This window comes from Dendrobates tinctorius, unplaced genomic scaffold, assembly GCF_039654945.1.
Source record: "Dendrobates tinctorius isolate UK_male_01 unplaced genomic scaffold, ASM3965494v1 ptg000104l, whole genome shotgun sequence".
Classification (NCBI taxonomy): domain Eukaryota; kingdom Metazoa; phylum Chordata; class Amphibia; order Anura; family Dendrobatidae; genus Dendrobates; species Dendrobates tinctorius.
Window position 1 is genome coordinate 20,470,560 of NW_027361772.1, and position 22,407 is coordinate 20,492,966.

The 22,407-nt window shown below is 45.2% G+C and overlaps 1 protein-coding gene across 2 annotated transcripts in view; it reads right to left on the reverse strand.

Moving 5' to 3' along the window:
- Positions 1-22,407, reverse strand: part of PPP3CC (protein phosphatase 3 catalytic subunit gamma) — an 86,941-nt gene that overhangs the window by 20,337 nt on the left and 44,197 nt on the right. For both annotated transcript variants that reach the window (XM_073588922.1, XM_073588921.1), the window contains exons 8-10: positions 19,277-19,371; positions 5,935-6,060; positions 4,355-4,432 (exon numbers count right to left, since the gene is read on the reverse strand). In XM_073588922.1, coding sequence (XP_073445023.1) covers positions 4,355-4,432; positions 5,935-6,060; positions 19,277-19,371 — 299 coding nt within the window. The remainder of the gene's footprint in view (positions 1-4,354; positions 4,433-5,934; positions 6,061-19,276; positions 19,372-22,407) is intronic.

The window sequence follows — 22,407 nt, forward strand, 5'->3', positions numbered from 1 at the left end:
CCCATGTACAGCTCCCACACACTCCTCACCTTCCTGAGAAACCTCAGCCCATCTTGCCCAAACACATCACAGAAAAAAACTACTTACAATTCCAACAACTATTGGCTCTTTATCTTCCTTCTCCTACTGATTTCAGGGGACATCTCCCCCAACCCTGGTCCACCATCCCCCAACCTCAACCCCTACCCTACCTCATATCGAAACCACAATAATCTGATTAACATTACTTGCACTCCCTCATCTACATCTTTTAATTGTGCCCTCTGGAATCCACGGTCTGCTTGTAACAAGCTTCCTTTCCTACACAACTACTTTCTGAACAACTCTCTTAATCTGTTGGCCCTCACTGAAACCTGGATTCAGGATTCTGACACTGTCTCTCCTGCTGCCATTTCCTACGGTGGCTTACAATTCTCTCACTCCCCGAGACCCACAAACAGACCTGGTGGTGGAGTTGGCATACTCCTGTCCCCACAATGCACTTTCCAGGTCATCCCCCCAGTCCCATCACTCTTATTCCCTTCTTTTGAGGTCCACACCATCAGGCTCTTCCGTCCCCTCTCCCTCAGGGTAGCGGTCATATACCGGCCCCCAGACTCACCCACCCACTTCCTTGACCACTTTTCAGCCTGGCTGCCACACTTCAGGTCCTCAGAACTACCAACCCTCATCCTGGGAGACTTCAACATCCCCATTAACAGCCCTAATTCCACATCTGCATCCCAGCTTCTATCACTAACCACCTCTCTAGGCCTCTCACAGCTTTCAACCTCTGAGACACATAAGGACGGTAACACCCTTGATCTGGTCTTCTGCCGGCTCTGTTCAATCTCCCACCTAAACAACTCACCGCTTCCACTCTCTGACCACAACATTCTCTCCTTCACGCTCACAAATCCTCGCCCACCCCAGCTCATTCCTACCTACCACACAGTCAGAAATCTACAAGCTATTAACCCTCAGACACTTTCAGATTCCCTACACTCATCTCTGTCCCCAATCTCCTCTCTTTCCTGTCCTAATCTGGCTGTTCATCACTACAATGACACTCTTAGAAGCACCCTTGACCAAGTAGCTCCCCTCACCCTCAGAACCTCCAAACACAGAGTAAAACAGCCCTGGCTCACATCGCAAACTCAACTTCTCCAGCGATGCTCCAGGAGTGCTGAACGCCTATGGAGAAAAACCCGCACACCAGAAGACTTCATCCACTTCAAATTTATGTTAAGAACCTATAACGCTGCCCTTCACCTTGCCAAACAGACCTACTTCACCACCCTGATCTCCTCACTAGCCAACAACCCCAAGAAACTTTTTGACACTTTTCACTCCCTCCTCAGGCCAAAAGCACAAGCCCCTATCACAGACATTTGTGCTGATGACCTGGCCTCCCACTTTACAGAAAAAATAGATAATATCCGTCAAGAAATCTGCTCCCAACCACCAAGTGCTGTGACTCCCATCCCTTCCTACATCTCCCCTGGCTCACTCTCCACATTTGATCCCATCACAGAAGAAGAAGTCTCCAGACTCCTCTCTTCTTCTCGTCCGACTACATGCACTACCGACCCCATTCCCTCACATCTCCTCCAGTCTCTCTCTCCAGTCGTCACAACCCACCTAACTACAATCTTTAATCTCTCCCTCTCCTCGGGCATTTTCCCATCCTCCTTCAAACACGCCATCGTTACTCCATTACTAAAGAAACCTGCTCTCAACCCATCCTGCACAAACAACTACAGACCAGTCTCCAATCTCCCCTTCATCTCTAAACTTTTGGAACGCCTAGTTTACTCCCGCCTTACCCGTTACCTCTCCATTCACTCCCTTCTAGACCCTTCACAGTCCGGCTTCCGCCCCCTACATTCGACTGAAACTGCACTCATCAAAGTGACCAATGACCTTCTGACAGCAAAACGTAATGGTGACCACTCTCTGCTCATTCTTCTTGACCTATCTGCAGCTTTCGATACTGTTGACCACCATCTCCTACTCTCTAGGCTCCAGTCACTAGACATTAAGGACACTGCACTCTCCTGGTTCTCTTCCTATCTCTCTGACCGCTCCTTCAGTGTTTTGTTCTCTGGCTCCACGTCATCTCCTCTTCCTCTTACTGTCGGGGTACCTCAGGGCTCAGTCCTTGGCCCCCTTCTTTTCTCTCTCTACACGGCCCCAATTGGACAGACCATCAGCAGATTTGGCTTTCAGTACCATCTTTATGCTGATGACACACAACTATACACATCTTCCCCCGACCTTACCCCCGCGGTACTACAGAACGCCAGTGACTGTCTGTCCGCAGTCTCCAATATCATGTCCGCTCTCTATCTGAAACTCAACCTCTCCAAAACTGAACTTCTTCTGCTCCCGCCGTCTACTAACCTCCCTAAATCTGACATTTCCCTCTCCGTGGGTGGTACCACAATAACTCCCCGGCAGCAGGTGCGCTGTCTGGGTGTTATGTTTGACACCAATCTCTCCTTCACATCCCATATACAATCCCTTGCCCGCTCTTGCCGCTTACACCTAAAGAACATCTCTAGAATCCGCCCTTTTCTCACTATGGAAACAACAAAAACCCTCACTGTTGCATTGATCCACTCTCGCCTGGATTACTGCAACGCTCTATTAATTGGCCTCCCCGTCACTCGACTATCCCCTCTCCAGTCCATACTTAATGCAGCGGCCAGGACCGTCCATCTGGGTAATCGGTACTCAGACGCGTCCGCTCTTCGCCAGTCCTTACATTGGCTGCCCATTCATTATAGGATCCAATTCAAAGTACTTGTTCTCACCCACAAAGCTCTCCACAGTGCGGCACCCCCTTACATCTCTTCTCTCATTTCTGTCTATCGGCCTAGCCGATCGCTGCGCTCTGCAAACGACTTTCGACTAACCTCTGCACTAATCCGTACCTCCCACTCCCGACTCCAAGACTTCTCCCGTGCTGCTCCTATCCTCTGGAATGCTCTACCCCAAGAAATCAGGACTATCCACAATTTGCATAGTTTCAGGTGCTCCCTCAAAACACACCTGTTCAGAGCGGCCTATCACATTCACTAATCAAAGTCATTCTCTGTGTAAGTGTGCGTGTGTAGCCCATTCACTATCTCCATCCATCCTTCACTCCCGCAAGATGGCTGGACCTTCATTGTAAATACACCATTGTATATACACCCCTGTACTCTGTACTCTGTATCTCCCTCACCTCATTGTAGATTGTAAGCTCTCACGAGCAGGGTCATCTTATTTCGTCTTATTTTGCTTTAATTATTGTATTGTTAGCGTTGTTACTTATGACTTGTGTTTTGAAACTGTTAAACTGTAAAGCGCTGCGGAATATGTTGGCGCTATATAAATAAAGATTATTATTATTATTATTATTATTATTATGGATTGCTTACTCTAAGAGCAATAACACTAACTTTCTAAATGAATAAAAAAAATTCCAACTTTATTTAGAACTTCATTTAAAAATACATGACGTTAAAAAAAAAAACAGCAAGGTCCAGGCCATGTGTCACCTTACATATTTTGGACATAAGTGTCTTTCCTCATTGCCTATGTCCAAAACGTGTAAGGTGTCACATGTTCTGGACCTTGCTGGGTTTTTTTTAACCTCATGTATTTTTAAATATAGTTTTGATTTTTTATTCATTTGGCGTTGGATCGCAAACTTCCAATTTTTCCGATTTCTCGCGATTACTGGCCTCCAAGATCTGTGCATCTAACCGCAGAACCTATGGCCATTTTTATGGCACTGTGATGAGCTGATGTTTTATTTTTTTTTTCTTTTTCTGGAACTCCCTGTCACATAATATTGTAATGGCTGATTCACTAGAACAGTACAAGACGGCCGGAATGCCTTTTCTGAAAAATATATTACATGTAATGGGACGTTGATCCAGGGAACTGAACTGATTGCCGGATGAGGAGTCGGGAAGGAATTTGTCCCTTATACAATTCCTGTCCGCCCCATGGGGTTTTTCCTTCTTCTGGATCAACATGTTAGGCTATAGGATGAACTTGATGTGTTCAATACTTATTTCACCCAACTTTCCTCACAACTAACACATGCTATAAACTGTATAAAGAGTAATCTGTATAACAATACCAAAGGCAGGCTATGTATCTGTATAGGGCACATACACAGCACCAAGCAAGCTTTGCAATCAATCCCATTGCAGCAGTGGCTCCCCCTGGTGGAAGGAGAACTAATTTAACTTGACCTCACATGAATGGTTTGGTTTCCATGTTGTAATGTCAGAGTCTGTGTCGACCAGGACATAACTAATGTGTAAAAAGTCTTGTAGTAATACATTATAAAGAATACAGGGCAGCGCAGTCCTCTTACTTTCCAGTGTGTCTTCTCCATCTGTAATCAGCTCGTCGTCGGAGCATATACTGAGAATATTCACCAGCATTTCTGTAACTGCGGAGGAAAAGAGGAAGATGTAGCCACGATACTGACAATATGATATAAGAAATAGATAGAACATCTCTCTGATTTCTGCCACAGTTTATTTCCACAGCTCGCCTCTATGTCGATCACTCAAAAAGCTAATCATATTATAAGTAGCTAGTAAACTGCAATTAAAAAGTAAAATAATGGAATAAAGGCGGCAAAAAGCACAGTTAGGGATGTAGTGAGAGGGGTGCAGAGGTAGCACCCCGGATCTGGTGCTTTAGGGTATGTGCACACTTTGCGGTTTCTGCTGCGTTTCCGCAGCGGTTTTGGTTCTGCAGAAACGCAGCAGATTCTGCTGTGTTGTACAGTACCTTTATTTCCTTAGGAAATAAAAAAAAAGCTGTGCACATGCTGCGTTTTTTTCCGCGCGGTTTTGCTGCGGTTTTCAAAACGCAGCATGTCAATTGTTTGGTGCAGAAACGCTGCAGTTTTACACCTCATCCATTATGAGGTGTAAAACCGCAGGGCAAAACCGCAGATAAACTGCAGGTCTTTGTCCTGCGGATTTACCTGTGGTTTTCTCTACAAAATCCGCAGAGACAAAAAACTATGTGTGCACATACCCTTAGAGTGCGGCATCGTGACCACGGGACCGTCATGTCACACCTCTGCTCTCACTCCGTATGGTTAATAGCAGGGGGTAAGTGAATCACACTGTGGATACAGTTGGTGGAGGGGGCCAATATCTGCAGATAGTGATTTCTCCTATGTCCATAAGTATTAAGGGCACTCGTAAGGCCACACGCCATTACTGGCCATTTGTCAAACCGGACATGATGGATGATGCTGCAAGCACCTCGGGGTCTCCAGCCCTTCTCACATCTGTTACATGTGATCAGTGTGAATGGGACCCCAATGGTGGAGCAGCCCAGTGTGATGTTCTCTGGCTGTGAGCAACGGCGGGGACTCGTGCAGTCTGTAGCTGACAGTTAGATGTCTGGGGGGCATCTTGTGGTTACTCTCCTTTTATACATATAAGATGGATATCGAGCTAGACAGACAAATAGATATTATATAGATGATAGATAATAGATGGAAGGTAGATAGTAGATATTATATAGCTGAGAGACAGATAATACATAGATAATAGTTAGATAGATGATAGATAGCTAATATATAATAGATAGATAATATATAGATGATAGATAATAAATAGAAAGATATTCGATAGATGATAGATAAATAATATAGATAATAAATAGATCGTTGTGCCCTCCAGTGGAGTGGAGAGGTACTGATGAGTGACATCAGTGCGATATTACATTACATGTATGTGGGGTGTTCGCCGCCTTTCCACTTGCACATTGGTGATTTTTGCAGTTTTCTCTCGGCCCCTTCACACCGCAGGACCATTTCCACCAGGATCAGACCCTTTGCCTCTCATTTCCACTTACAGCTCCTCGGCATGACAACCTGATATTAATCTGATAACACCGATCATCTATTGTGCACTTTCTGCATTTTACCTTTCTCCCCCACAAAGGGCAGGGACCACGTGAACACATCCATGAAGTTTGGCAGCCAGTAAGGATGTGGAGAGCAATTAAACTGACGGATGTTCATGACATTGTTTTCATACTTGAGCACTGCGGCTGTAGGGAGACAATAAGAAGCAGTGTTACATGTACTGCAGACGGCTCCGACACAAGACTCCCACACACACAGGCAGCGGCAGGAGCTGCTCCTCACAATGACATGTGGTGGAGGCGCAGGCTCCCGGCAGCCTCTCACTTACACCCAGTACTTCATTATCACAAAAACATCCCAGCCTAGTTTATTATATCTCCCATTAATCCTTATAGGTGAACCGTGGTAATGAGATGTGGCCCATCACTGATTGTAGGGGGACCGACCTCTGGCCCCAGTATGACACCGATGGGGAGCAGAGATGATTTCACATAGCCTTTCCTGCAAAGCTTTCCCTGCACGGTGGGACCTACATGCCCACCTTTCCTGATCTGGGTACAGACTACACCTTCCAGACCAAACAAAGGTCTCCTGATTCCAACCAGCAGCCTCTTAGGCATCTATCAGGAGACAGGCAGTCAGTCTGGAAACTGCAGGCCGTGCACAGACAGTGAAGAACAGACAGGAGAAGGTGGCCTTACCACAGGGTTGCAAAAAAAGTGAAGGGTATTCAGTGCTGCAAGAGCTCCGCCACCCAGTAATCTGGGCCCGGCCCACCCAGTAGCCTGCGCTCAGCCTACCCAGTAGCCTGCGCTCGGCCCACCCAGTAGCCTGTGCTCGGCCCACCCAGTAGCCTGTGCTCGGCCCACCCAGTAGCCTGTGCTCGGCCCACCCAGTAGCCTGTGCTCGGCCCACCCAGTAATCTGCGCTCGTCCCACCCAGTAATCTGCGCTCAGCCCACCCAGTAATCTGCGCTCAGCCTACCCAGTAATCTGCGCTCAGCCTACCCAGTAATCTGCGCTCGGCCTACCCAGTAATCTGCGCTCGGCCTACCCAGTAATCTGCGCTCGGCCTACCCAGTAATCTGCGCTCGGCCTACCCAGTAATCTGCGCTCAGCCTACCCAGTAATCTGCGCTCAGCCTACCCAGTAATCTGCGCTCAGCCTACCCAGTAATCTGCGCTCAGCCTACCCAGTAATCTGCGCTCAACCTACCCAGTAATCTGCGCTCAACCTACCCAGTAATCTGCGCTCAGCCTACCCAGTAATCTGCGCTCAGCCTACCCAGTAATCTGCGCTCAGCCTACCCAGTAGCCTATGTTCGGCCTACCCAGTAGCCTGTGCTCGGCCCACCCAGTAATCTGTGCTCAGCCTACCCAGTAATCTGCGCTCAGCCTTCCCAGTAGCCTGTGCTCAGCCTACCCAGTAATCTGTGCTCGGCCACCCAGTAATCTGTGCTCGGCCACCTAGTAATCTGTACTTGGCCCACCCAGTAATCTGTACTCGGTCCACCCAGTAATCTGTACTCGGCCCACCCAGTAATCTGTACTCGGCCACCCAGGGAGCTTTCTCAAAGCAGCAAAGACAAGTGATCTCAAAAGCGGTTGAACATTGACAACTCGATATATCATCCATGTGTGACATACGATGGGTGAAGCTGGAGGCATCTACATTTTTAGTGATACTACAATTCATTATACAAACGATGCAATAGTGAAGAAATCCAACACAGCGCTCTCCTTGGTCGGTGCACACAATGACAGTACAGCGTTTCCCCACACGCATATCGTAGTGCGATCCTCACCAGGCCATACCTTCCAGCTGTCCCAGATCCAGCGGGACTGTCCTGAATTTGGGGTCCTGGTATGCCAGGGGTATGTCCCGACTTCATCTCCATCTGTGTCCTCAGGACACAAATACTGCTGAATATAACGGTGGAGCTGAGAGCTGACAGCTCCTTCCTCCTCCATTCAGTCTATGTAAAAATTGAAGGTCCGCCAAAATCTATATGTCACATGACAGTCTCAGGTCACATGAATGGCAGTGGAGAACAGGGAAGAGGAGCAGGACTCCGGCAAGGTGTAGATGTGTAGCAAAATCTTTGGGTGTGTGAGTTGATATATATATATATATATATATATATAGTTAGGGATATTTGGCTTTCGGGTGAAATTTCAGGATGATCCTAGAATGCACTCTATCCTTTCAGGTGAACTTACTATGACGTCTCTAAACTTCTGAATGCACATGTCCAACGGTTCAATGTTTCAGCACTTTTTGCACAACTTGCTGTTCTCTAATTGGGAGTGTGGAGACACGGGGGTCAGCAGGTGCTCTAGTCCGCTAGCCGAAACCGAATGTGAAATCTGTGTTCCTCGTGATGGAGCCATGATGTCTTGGCTGCTGTCTTGTAGACTCTCTGGATATTTGGATGTCTTGGCTGACTCCTATTACAGAGGTGCATAGCCTCATTTTATAGTTAAAGGGAAGGTGACCTCCCCAAAAAAATTTTTCAGCATTTGAAAAAATGTAAAGAATTAATGTTTACATTTTCTTAAAAAATATTATCATTTGTTTTTAATTTTGTAAAATATGAAAAATAATTTTAAAAAGTTTGGCATTTCCACTTGTTAACACTAGGGGGAGCAGCTACTGAAGTTTGGCACAAAAACCTAGTGCAACTAGCTCACATTACTGCACTGGAGTAAATATGGGCGGAGTCTGCTGAGATGGGTGTGATGTCACTCCTCTCCTCCCCTTCTGGGTGTTTGCTAAGGGAAAAAAGAGGATGACATCTAGGAACACAGTGAGCAGCCATTTTGATGGGGACTGCAAAGTTACTGACTGTCTTTGAATGTAAAGTCTGGATCAGAACAGGCCAACAATCAGCAGAAATGTTTCCTGGATTTCTGTGGAGCAGACAAGCAGACGGTCCGTCCATGTGTATAAAACACAGCGCTCTATGTACAATCCCTAGGACCGAACAGGGTGCCCCCCAAAGACCAGCACACTGCTCTCCTGAAATACTCTGTGCTGCTGTCACCCTGCTCCTTTCCCCATATATCTCTCTCTGTGCCCCCCATAGACCAGCACACTGCTCTCCTGAAATACTGTGCTGCTGTCACCCTGCTCCTTTCCCCATATATCTCTCTGTAACCCCCCCATAGACCAGCAAACTGCTCTCCTGAAATACTCTGTGCTGCTGTCACCCTGCTCCTTTCCCCATATATCACTCTCTGTAACCCCCCCATAGACCAGCACACTGCTCTCCTGAAATTCTCTGTGCTGCTGTCACCCTGCTCCTCCACCATATATCTCCCTCTGTGCCCCCCATAGACCAGCACACTGCTCTCCTGAAATACTCTGTGCTGGAAAGCCTATGAGCGCCGCAATGCGCCTGATCCGGCGAAAGCCGGATCCGGTGGCCGGATCCGGTTTTTTTGTTCTGAGCATGCTCAGTAGCTCTGCCCACAAGACATATATAAAAGCAAGACAGTGGGACCCACAGCCACACCCAACATGCCACCCAAGAAAGCAACCAAGCGCAGGAGAAGGCAGGAGACCACTGCAGCACCATCAGCACCACCACCACCCCAAATGGAGCAGCAAATGGAACATGCTGAGGAGGGGAGGCCAGCAGCAGATGAGAGACGGTAATTATCAAATCCCCCATTCCTCCAAACTAGGGCTATTGAATATCAAGATATTCATTGGCCCTTTGTTTCTCTTTATTCAACAGCCGCCCAATAGATGCAGCAGCAGCTGGAACACCACCCACAGGCATGGAGTGTGGCCACCAGGAAGACAGCACATCATCTTCTGGGAGCCCTCCCTCGCATCGTCAGCGTTTGACGGTAAGTTTTTATTTCCAAAATCCATCATCTCTGTAATATATGTCTATTCATTGCCTTTTATTTCAAAACAGGATTCACAAGATGAAGAGGAGCTCCCAGAAGAAGAAGGAAGGGGTGGACAGACACCTGGAGTGGGCTCACAATTGGTAAGTTTTTTGCATCAAACGCAGAAACACAACATCACACTACACACAACACATAGAAAACAATGTTCTGCAGACCACACACAGCAAACAAATGCCTACATCCAAAGACATAACATTTTTTGTTTTCTTCTCTAGTCTTCCCAATCTGGTGCTCGGCCAAGAGGTCCTCGCAGTGCCTCCCAGGGTCGTCGGCGACAGCAACGCGGCGGTCACCAGCGTGTAAGTATAAATATTTTTGCTTTGTTTTTTTGCACTTTTTATTTCATTTCTTTTGTGGAGGCTAATTATGTTATTTTTGTCTTTTTCTTTAACAGCCTTCACAGCGTGCTCCCGACTCTGACGGTGAGAATGGAGGACTCGATGTGGACCACCTCATCGATCTCGTCAGAGAAAGGGAGCCGCTCTGGAATATGGCTGACCGCCGCCACGCTGACCTTATCGTTACCCGACGACTCTGGGAGGAAATCTGTTCGCTCCTTGTGGGCCGCTGGGAGGACCTCGAAGCTCGGGCCCAGATTAAAGAGCGTAAGTATATACAGTAACGGTTGCTTGATGTAAACCAGTGTTTCCCGAACTCCAGTCCTCGTGGTCCCCACGGATCATGTGTTCAGGATTTCTATTTACTATGGAAATCCTGAAAACATGACCCCTGGGGACCATGAGGACTGGAGTTTGTGAAACACTGATGTTGTATACTAACCACTCCTTTCTCGTTTCAGGGGAGAGAATTGTGAAGCGGTGGCGGTCTGTGAGGGATCGTTTCAAGAAGGAGTTCAATAAAGAGATGCGGGCCCCGAGTGGATCTGGAGGACGCAGGAGCAAGTACAAGTACGCACAAGCCCTGTCGTTCCTCCGGGAAACAATGGTCACTAGAAGGTAAATATTACACACCACATGTGAAAAAAAATGTTAGATGTAACTTTTTTTTTTCAGCCAGGGCCATACCATTTCAGTATTTTAATTGTTTTTTTTTCTCTTTATTCCACAGCACGGTGAGCAGCACTCGGGAGCCTGCACGATTGGACCCTTCTGAGGCGATCCCTGAGGAGACCGGCACCGAGGGACACTTCGACCGCCCCGGTACATCTGCACCTTCCCAGCCTTCCCACACATTCGACCCATCTGTCCCATCCACCAGCACAGGAGCATCGTGGCCGCCTACATTACATGAAGCTGCTGGTGAGGAGATCGCTTTCCCTTTACCCCACCCTTCTGCCCCTGCCACCTCTAGTACACCTGCGGGTACTGGGCGGCAGCGGCAGAGGGGTCAGGAAAAGAGTTATGCGCCAGAGTTCTTGCATCTGAATGCATCTTTCCAGAACTGTCTAAAAGTCTTGTCAGAGCAAATCTCCGCAGGCTTTCAGTAGATCAACTCCAGCATTCTGGAGGTGAAGACACTTCTGCAAACCATGCATTCAGAAGCAAGATCTTCGCCAAACCACACCTTTTTCAGGTCTGTTGTGGAGCGCATGGCAACACTATCTCCTACCCAGCAGATGCATGTAATGCATTCATGCCACGGTGCTCTCCAGCACGTTACCTCCCAACCTCCTCCTCCCACCACAGTAGTTCCTCCACCTGCACCCCCTCCAGCCACTTTCCATCCTCCCCCTCCTATTACATCTGCACCCCCTCCAGCCACTTTCCATCCTCCCCCTCCTATTACATACCAGCAACCTCACCAGTACCAGCAACCTTCCCAGTACCAGCAACCTCCCCAGTACCAGACATCTCCCCACTTCCAGCAACATGCCCCGTACCAAACTCCTTCCCCGTACCAAACTCCTTCCCCGTACCAAACTCCTTCCCCATACAACTTTCCATCAACATCATCTGCTCCTACAGTCCCTGCCCAACCCTCCACTCCACCGCCCACCACCTCTTCTGCCTCCCACATGTCCACCCATTCTGTAGCTTTTTCCACACCATCACCTCTAACTGTTCCTTCCCCACCACGATCCCAGTCCTCTCTCCACACTCCCATTGTCGAAGTGTCCCGCAGCCCCTCCAGCAGTATTTCCACCCCACACTACACCGAGTTATAATGTTTTTTTTGTAATAAAAATGCCCATTTGGTTGGTTTCAAACCTTTATTAAAAAGGTTTTTTTAACTTTAAAAACAGTTTACACAAAAAAAATATTTTAAATAAAAGTTAAATTATTGTTTACACTGGTTGTCTGTCATTTCTTTCTGCGGCGAAATATGTTTAAAAAAAAGGTTAAATACAGGGTATTTAAAAGGTAAAAAGGTATTCAAAACCAGGTATATAACTGTGGGTAAATTTTAGCTTTTTGCCACAGTTGTGTTCCTGGTTGTGTTTGAAGCAAAGTATTTCACCTGAAAAGTTGTGTTTATTGTTGGTGATTTCCTACCAATGTACACAACTTTTGTTAAAAGGTGAAATACTTTGCATAAAACACAACCAGGTACACACCTGTGGCCTAAAGATAAAAATAGTAAGACCATGACAAGATAGCCAACTTTGGTTGGCAAAGGTATATACTGTTGGTCCAGAAGGTACACAAGTTTAGGGCAAAAATCTCTCACACTCTGTCATCCCAGTGTACTCTGCCTTGAGGTGACATAAAGTATAGTGGAAAATTGTCCCTGAAACCGTCACAGAACTTCTAGTGGTAATATTTCCAATGACAACATCCATCTTCGCCAGTAACTTGCTCTTCTCTCCAACCTGCACTTTCTCCTCTACAACCTGTCAAAGAAGGGCTGTAGGAACATGCTATATATAGTTTTCCAGTAGCCAATCCCGTTCGGAAGGCCACAAGGGTCAATTTTAAAAACCGGATCTGGCGTAATCCGTCGAAAAACGGATAGAAAAACGGATGAACCGGATGAGACGGATCCGGTTTTGTCTGTCAAGAACAAGACGGATCCGGCAGAAAACCGGATCCGGCACATCAGGTTTTACAGAACATTTGCCGGATCCGGCATTCCGGCACGACGCCGGATCGCGCCTGACGCCGAAAACCTGATGTGTGAAAGTAGCCTTAGGGAACAATATCTTTTTATACTATTTTCTTTTTTACATTAAATTATGAAAAAACACGGCACCTTCCCTTTAACAACTGTTCTTTAAGCCAGCATCCAGAGGTAAAGGGGAAAAATGGTGAATAGAGCAACTCACATTAATTAATTTGCGCAGTTTTTTTCTCCTCTATTTTGCAAGTCAACAAACTGGCTGGCCTGGACAATGTGTAATTAACAAAATCAGCAAATATCATTGTTCAATGACCCTGTATCACTGTCTTGCAAGGTTAGACAATAATTAGTAGGGGCTGATATAAATGCAAACATTAGCCATTCATCCATTTAGAAATATCAATTTAACCTACAAGAAGAGTCAACATTTCAGACTCTTGATCAACAAGAAAGAAACCCATAAATCCAAAAGTCAACATATAGATAACAGTCCATTCCTCCTGGCTTACTGAAAATACACGTCTGGTTAATTAAGATAAAATGCTGTGTCGTCACAAGGAGCTTAATGGCAAAATTCACAACACGTGTTGGATCCATGAATCGGCCAATACATTTTGGGTTCAAGTAGAATTGGAGTCAAACAGCCCTCCACATCACACTGTTCACATATCAATAGCATGAGACCGAGAGGACACCTAACAATTGATCACCATTGTGAGGCTTCAAGCAGAATGCTCTCAGATGGAAGTCGCCACTGAGCTACAGAGAGATTGGAAGAGTCACAGAAGGGCAGAGAAGCGGACGTCCTTTGGGTACATCCCACACTGATGACCGCTTTGTTGTGAACAATGCCCTTCAGCACCAAACGATGACTGCCACACAACTCCAGGCACATGTAAGGGAGGTGAGAGGCACCCAAGTGTCACGTTAGACCATTTGAAGCCGTTTACATCAGCATGGTCTGTGTGCTGGATGACCTGCAAGAGCTGAGTGTATATATATAGAAAAGCTGAGTGTGTATGTGCGTTTTCATGTAGTAGTGCTGAGTGTGTATGTGTTTACCTGTAGCAGTGCTGAGTGTGTATATGTTTACATGTAGTAGTGCTGAGTGTGTATGTGTTTACCTGTAGCAGTGCTGAGTGTGTATGTGTTTACCTGTAGCAGTGCTGAGTGTGTATATGTTTACATGTAGTAGTGCTGAGTGTGTATGTGTTTACCTGTAGCAGTGCTGAGTGTGTATGTGTTTATCTGTAGCAGTGCTGAGTGTGTATGTGTTTATCTGTAGCAGTGCTGAGTGTGTATATGTTTACATGTAGCAGGGTTGAGTGTGTATCTATTTACCTGTAGCAGTGCTGAGTGTGTATATGTTTACCTGTAGCAGTGCTGAGTGTGTATATGTTTACATGTAGCAGGGCTGAGTGTGTATCTATTTACCTGTAGCAGTGCTGAGTGTGTATGTGTTTACATGTAGTAGAGCTGAGTGTGCATGTGTGTTTTCATGTAGCAGTGCTGAGTGTGTATGTGTTTACATGTAGCAGTGCTGAGTGTGTATGTGCGTTTTCATGTAGTAGTGCTGAGTGTGTATGTGTTTACCTGTAGCAGTGCTGAGTGTGTATGTGTTTACCTGTAGCAGTGCTGAGTGTGTATATGTTTACCTGTAGCAGTGCTGAGTGTGTATATGTTTACATGTAGCAGGGCTGAGTGTGTATCTATTTACCTGTAGCAGTGCTGAGTGTGTATGTGTTTACATGTAGTAGAGCTGAGTGTGCATGTGTGTTTTCATGTAGCAGTGCTGAGTGTGTATGTGTTTACATGTAGCAGTGCTGAGTGTGTATGTGCGTTTTCATGTAGTAGTGCTGAGTGTGTATGTGTTTACCTGTAGCAGTGCTGAGTGTGTATGTGTTTACCTGTAGCAGTGCTGAGTGTGTATATGTTTACCTGTAGCAGTGCTGAGTGTGTATATGTTTACATGTAGCAGGGCTGAGTGTGTATCTGTTTACCTGTAGCAGTGCTGAGTGTGTATGTGTTTACATGTAGCAGAGCTGAGTGTGCATGTGTGTTTTCATGTAGCAGTGCTGAGTGTGTATGTGTTTACATGTAGCAGTGCTGAGTGTGTATGTGTGCTTACCTGTAGCAGTGCTGAGTGTGTGTGTTTACCTGTAGCAGTGATGTGTGTGTATGTGTGCTTACTTGTAGCAGTGCTGAGTGTGTATATGTTTACCTGTAGCAGTGCTGAGTGTGTATATGTTTTCATGTAGCAGGGCTGAGTGTGTATCTGTTTACCTGTAGCAGTGCTGAGTGTGTATGTGTTTACCTGTAGCAGAGCTGAGTGTGCATGTGTGTTTTCATGTAGCAGTGCTGAGTGTGTATGTGTTTTCATGTAGCAGTGCTGAGTGTGTATGTGTGCTTACCTGTAGCAGTACTGAGTGTGTATGTGTGCTTACCTGTAGCAGTGCTGAGTGAGTATGTGTTTACCTGTAGCAGTGCTGAGTGTGTATGTGTGCTTACCTGTAGCAGTGCTGAGTGAGTATGTGTTTACCTGTAGCAGTGCTGAGTGAGTATGTGTGTTTACCTGTAGCAGTGCTGAGTGTGTATGTGTTTACATGTAGCAGAGCTAAGTGTGTATGTGTGTTTACATGTAGCAGAGTTGAGTGTGCATGTGTGTTTACATGTAGCAGAGCTGAGTGTGCATGTGTGTTTACATGTAGCAATGCTGAGTGTGTATGTGTGCTTACATGTAGCAGAAATGTGTGCGGATGAAGTAGAACTCTGTATGTTGATGCAGTGTGTGTATGATGATGCAGTAGAGCAGTGTCTGTATGTATGCAGTGCGGAGAACATCATATTGTGTGGTGGGGTATGCAGGAGGCGTCATGATGAGGGGGGCATCATACTGTCTAATTGGGGGGGGGGATCTGTGAGGGCATAACAGTGTGGAGGGCGGTGTGGGAGCATTATATTATTTGTGGGGGCATCTTATTGTTTAGGAAGCACTGTGGGGCCTATTAAAGAGGTATTATACTGCGTGGGAACACTAATGGGCTTCACTAGTAGCAGTATTTGTGTGGGCACAAACAGAGGACTAGGTGAGTTTAGGGTACAGGCTCAGTGTTAAAAAAACAAAAAGAGTTCTACTTTCCTATTTTTTAAAGTTGGGAGAGATGATAGAGATTATATCCCTTACAGATGTATAGCCCTAACCTTGTGGAATAAAACCCCCAGAAGCTCTGAATCCAAAATCTGTATCTGTATCTTAGTGCTTTTTGTGACATTTTAGTAAATCAATGCAATTTGAGAAGAAGTATTGGATGGGGATTTTGATTTATAGACACCTGACCAGCTTAAAAGGGGTTCATGTGTATGCCCTAATCATCACCCGCCGTGACTACTACAACCTCCTGCTCTGTGGCCTTCCCTCCAATCTATCCTAAACTCTGCTGCCAGACTAATCCACCTGTCCCCCTGCTATTCCCAGGCCTCTCCCCTCTGTCAATCCCTGCACTGCCTCTCCATTACCCAGAAACATCAGCTCAAAACCCTAACCATGACATACAAAGCCATCCACAACCTGTCTCCTCCATACATCTGTGACCTCGTCTCCCGGTACTTACCAGCACCCAACCTCCGATCCTCACAAGATCTCCTCTACTACCTTCTTATCTCCTCTTCCCACAATCGCATACAAGATTTCTCCCGCGCATCCCCCCCTACTCTGGAACTCTCTACCACAACATATCAGACTCTCGCCTACCATGGAAACCTTCAAAAGGAACCTGAAGACCTATCTCTTCCAACACGCCTACAACCTGCAGTAACCACCGATCCGCCAAACCGCTGCACGACCAGCTCTACCCTCGCCCACTGTATCCTCACCCATCCCTTGTAGATTGTGAGCCCTCGCAGGCAGGGTCCTCTCTCCTCTTGGACCAGTCGTGACTTGTATGGTTTAATATTACTGTACTTGCATTTATTATATATACCCCTCCTCACATGTAAAGCGCCAAGGAATAAATGGCGCTATAATAAATAATAATAATGTGGTTTAGTGAGCACTCCACTTCCTTTGATCTGAGACTCAGATAGAGTTCCTGCTCACATGGCCTCACTATTACCTTACAACACGACTATGAAACTTCATGGGCGACGTACTGGTCTGTAAAGAGACCATGGTGTCTAAAGGCCCACATACACATTACACTAAAGGTGCATGAGTCATTGGGATCGGCCTCCTAATTTTCCCCAAAAATGAGATGAAGGAAATAAGATTCCAGCTGTTGTAATTTTGTTAGGCAATAGGATAAGCCACTGTCAGAGAGGTTTGTCAGCAACTCTCTCATAGGGAAGACAGGAAAGCTCTACCAAGCATGGGGGAGTCAGGAGAGCAAGCCGTCACCAAACCATTATTATTGTTGGGAGATATCTGATGTGTATGGGGAACCTTATGCTCTCATAGTGTTTTCCATTCTATCTTGCAATTACCTCCTAGGAGAGGTAGAGTTGTGGCCAAAAGTATTGACACCCCTGCAATTCTGTCAGATAATACTCAGTTTCTTCCTGAAAATGATTGCAAACACAAATTCTTTGTTATTATCATCTTCATTTAATTTGTCTTAAATGAAAAAACACAAAAAGAATTGTCCTAAAGCCAAATTGGATATAATTCCACACCAAACATAAAAAAGAGGGTGGACAAAAGTATTGGCACTGTTCGAAAAATCATGTGATGCTTCTCTAATTTGTGTAATTAACAGCACCTGTAACTTACCTGTGGCACCTAACAGGTGTTGGCAATAACTAAATCACACTTGCAGCCAGTTGACATGGATTAAAGTTGACTCAACCTCTGTCCTGTGTCCTTGTGTGTACCACATTGAGCACGGAGAAAAGAAAGAAGACCAAAGAACTGTCTGAGGACTTGAGAAACCAAATTGTGAGGAAGCATGAGCAATTTCAAGGCTACAAGTCCATCTCCAAAGACCTGAATGTTCCTGTGTCTACCGTGCGCAGTGTCATCAAGAAGTTTAAAGCCCATGGCACTGTGGCTAACCTCCCTAGATGTGGACGGAAAAGAAAAATTGACAAGAGATTTCAACGCAAGATTGTGCAGATGTTGGATAAAGAACCTCGACTAACATCCAAACAAGTTCAAGCTGCCCTGCAGTCCGAGGGTACAACAGTGTCAACCCGTACTATCAGTCGGCGTCTGAATGAAAAGGGACTGTATGGTAGGAGACCCAGGAAGATCCTACTTCTTACCCCGAGACATAAAAAAGCCAGGCTGGAGTTTGCCAAAACTTACCTGAAAAAGCCTAAAACGTTTTGGAAGAATGTTGTTCTCTGGTCAGATGAGACAAAAGTAGAGGCAAAGGCATCAATATAGAGTTTACAGGAGAAAAAAAGAGGCATTCTGAGAAAAAAGCACGGTCCCTACAGTCAAACATGGCGGAGGTTCCCTGATGTTTTGGGGTTGCTTTGCTGCCTCTGGCACTGGACTGCATGACTGTGTGCATGGCATTATGAAGTCTGAAGACTACCAACAAATTTTGCAGCATAATGTAGGGCCCAGTGTGAGAAAGCTGGGTCTCCCTCAGAGGTCATGGGTCTTCCAGCAGGACAATGACCCAAAACACACTTCAAAAAGCACTAGAAAATGGTTTGAGAGAAAGCACTGGAGACTTCTAAGGTGGCCAGCAATGAGTCCAGACCTGAATCCCATAGAACACCTGTGGAGAGATCTAAAAATGGCAGTTTGGAGAAGGCACCCTTCAAGCATCAGGGACCTGGAGCAGTTTGCCAAAGAAGAATGGTCTAAAATTCCAGCAGAGCATTGTCAGAAACTCATTGATGGTTACCGGAAGCAGTTGGTCACAGTTATTTTGGCTGAAGGTTGTGCATCCAAGTATTAGGCTGAGGGTGCCAATACTTTTGTCTGGCCCATTTTTGGAGTTTTGTGTGAAATGATCAATGTTTTGCTTTTTGCTTCATTCTCTTTTGTGTTTTTTCATTTAAGACAAATTAAATGAAGATAATAATACCAAAGAATTTGTGGTAGCAATCATTTTCAGGAAGAAACTGAGTATTATCTGACAGAATTGCAGGGGTGTCAATACTTTTGGCCACAACTGTACCTACAATATGGGTCAACAGCCGACCCTTTAAGGATCCTTGCAACATGACCAGAGATAAATGCCAGGCCAGAAATTCATCGACAGGCTGTTTCAGGGTGCTTGCCCCTCATCATCTCACTGCCCGACTGTGATGCCCTTGTGGGGAAAGGGCTGTTTCTCCTAATAGAGAGCAGCTGAGTATCCCCGCCGGTACTTAAATAGTTTATTTCATTCTGTGAGAGAGCTAATCTGTATGATATTTCAGAAATACACTAATATGGCAGCAATGAAACCATCACGCAGGCAGCAATATTGGGAGGCAGACGACAGTCACACTGACACCCGCCGTCAGCTCACCTTTGTTGTTGTAGACGTCAAGGTAATTTGGTGCAGAAAAAATGGTGATGAGGGAAGGAAAACCTGTTGTCTGACTCTTCCGATACATTCGGTATCTACAGAGAAGAAAACAAACATTGAAAATGATCAGCCTTATCAGTCCACACATCAGTGTAACGCCACAATTTTTGAAAGGGGAACTAAAAAACAAGTAGGATCCATCCACAAGGCTCCTGTAACAAACAGCCCTGCAGGGAATTTAGGGGTTTTGTCTCCCCCAATGCTGCATAAATATAGGTTACATATAACAGCGCCACTCTTACCCATGTCTTTAGTTACATATAACAGCGCCACTCTTACCCATGTCTTTAGTTACATATAACAGCGCCACTCTTAGCCATATGTTTAGTTACATATAACTGCGCCACTCTTACCCATGTCTTTAGTTACATATAACAGCGCCACTCTTACCCATGTCTTTAGTTACATATAACAGCGCCACTCTTACCCATGTCTTTAGTTACATATAACAGCGCCACTCTTAGCCATGTGTTTAGTTACATATAACAGCGCCACTCTTACCCATGTCTTTAGTTACATATAACAGCGCCACTCTTACCCATGTCTTTAGTTACATATAACAGCGCCACTCTTACCCATGTCTTTAGTTACATATAACAGCGCCACTCTTACCCATGTCTTTAGTTACATATAACAGCGCCACTCTTACCCATGTCTTTAGCTACATATAACAGCGCCACTCTTACCCATGTCTTTAGTTACATATAACAGCGCCACTCTTACCCATGTGTTAGTTACATATAACAGCACCACTCTTACCCATGTGTTAGTTACATATAACAGCGCCACTCTTACCCATGTCTTTAGTTACATATAACAGCGCCACTCTTACCCATGTGTTTAGTTACACATAACAGCGCCACTCTTACCCATGTCTTTAGTTACATATAACAGCACCACTCTTACCCATGTGTTTAGTTACATATAACAGCGCCACTCTTACCCATGTGTTTAGTTACATATAACAGCACCACTATTACCCAAGTGTTTAGTTAGATATAACAGCGCCACTCTTACCCATGTGTTTAGTTACATATAACAGCGCCACTCTTACCCATGTGTTTTGTTACAAATATCAGCGCCACTCTTACCCATGTGTTTAGTTACATATAACAGCACCACTCTTACCCATGTCTTTAGTTACATATAACAGCGCCACTCTTACCCATGTGTTTTGTTACATATAACAGCGCCACTCTTACCCATGTCTTTAGTTACATATAACAGCGCCACTCTTAGCCATGTGTTTAGTTACATATAACTGCGCCACTCTTAGCCATGTGTTTAGTTACATATAATAGCGCCACTCTTACCCATGTGTTTAGTTACATATAACAGTGCTACTCTTACCCATGTGTTTAGTTACAAAGAACAGTGCTACTCTTACCCATGTGTTTAGTTACATATAACAGCGCCACTCTTACCCATATCTTTAGTTACATATAACAGCGCCACTCTTAGCCATGTGTTTAGTTACATATAACTGCGCCACTCTTACCCATGTCTTTAGTTACATATAACAGCGCCACTCTTACCCATGTCTTTAGTTACATATAACAGCGCCACTCTTACCCATGTCTTTAGTTACATATAACAGCGCCACTCTTACCCATGTCTTTAGTTACATATAACAGCGCCACTCTTACCCATGTCTTTAGTTACATATAACAGCGCCACTCTTACCCATGTCTTTAGTTACATATAACAGCGCCACTCTTACCCATGTCTTTAGTTACATATAACAGCGCCACTCTTACCCATGTCTTTAGTTACATATAACAGCGCCACTCTTACCCATGTCTTTAGTTACATATAACAGCGCCACTCTTACCCATGTCTTTAGTTACATATAACAGCGCCACTCCTACCCATGTGTTAGTTACATATAACAGCACCACTCTTACCCATGTGTTAGTTACATATAACAGCGCCACTCTTACCCATGTCTTTAGTTACATATAACAGCGCCACTCTTACCCATGTCTTTAGTTACATATAACAGCGCCACTCTTACCCATGTCTTTAGTTACATATAACAGCGCCACTCTTACCCATGTCTTTAGTTACATATAACAGCGCCACTCTTACCCATGTCTTTAGTTACATATAACAGCGCCACTCTTACCCATGTCTTTAGTTACATATAACAGCGCCACTCTTACCCATGTCTTTAGTTACATATAACAGCGCCACTCTTACCCATGTCTTTAGTTACATATAACAGCGCCACTCCTACCCATGTGTTAGTTACATATAACAGCACCACTCTTACCCATGTGTTAGTTACATATAACAGCTCCACTCTTACCCATGTCTTTAATTACATATAACAGCGCCACTCTTACCCATGTGTTTAGTTACACATAACAGCGCCACTCTTACCCATGTCTTTAGTTACATATAACAGCACCACTCTTACCCATGTGTTTAGTTACATATAACAGCGCCACTCTTACCCATGTGTTTAGCTACATATAACAGCACCACTATTACCCAAGTGTTTAGTTAGATATAACAGCGCCACTCTTACCCATGTGTTTAGTTACATATAACAGCGCCACTCTTACCCATGTGTTTTGTTACAAATATCAGCTCCACTCTTACCCATGTGTTTAGTTACATATAACAGCACCACTCTTACCCATGTCTTTAGTTACATATAACAGCGCCACTCTTACCCATGTGTTTAGTTACATATAACAGCGCCACTCTTACCCATGTGTTTTGTTACATATAACAGCGCCACTCTTACCCATGTCTTTAGTTACATATAACAGCGCCACTCTTAGCCATGTGTTTAGTTACATATAACTGCGCCACTCTTAGCCATGTGTTTAGTTACATATAACAGCACCACTCTTACCCATGTGTTTAGTTACATATAACAGCGCCACTCTTACCCATGTGTTTAGTTACAAAGAACAATGCTACTCTTACCCATGTGTTTAGTTACATATAACAGCGCCACTCTTACCCATGTGTTTAGTTACAAAGAACAGTGCTACTCTTACCCATGTGTTTAGTTACATATAACAGCGCCACTCTTACCCATATCTTTAGTTACATATAAC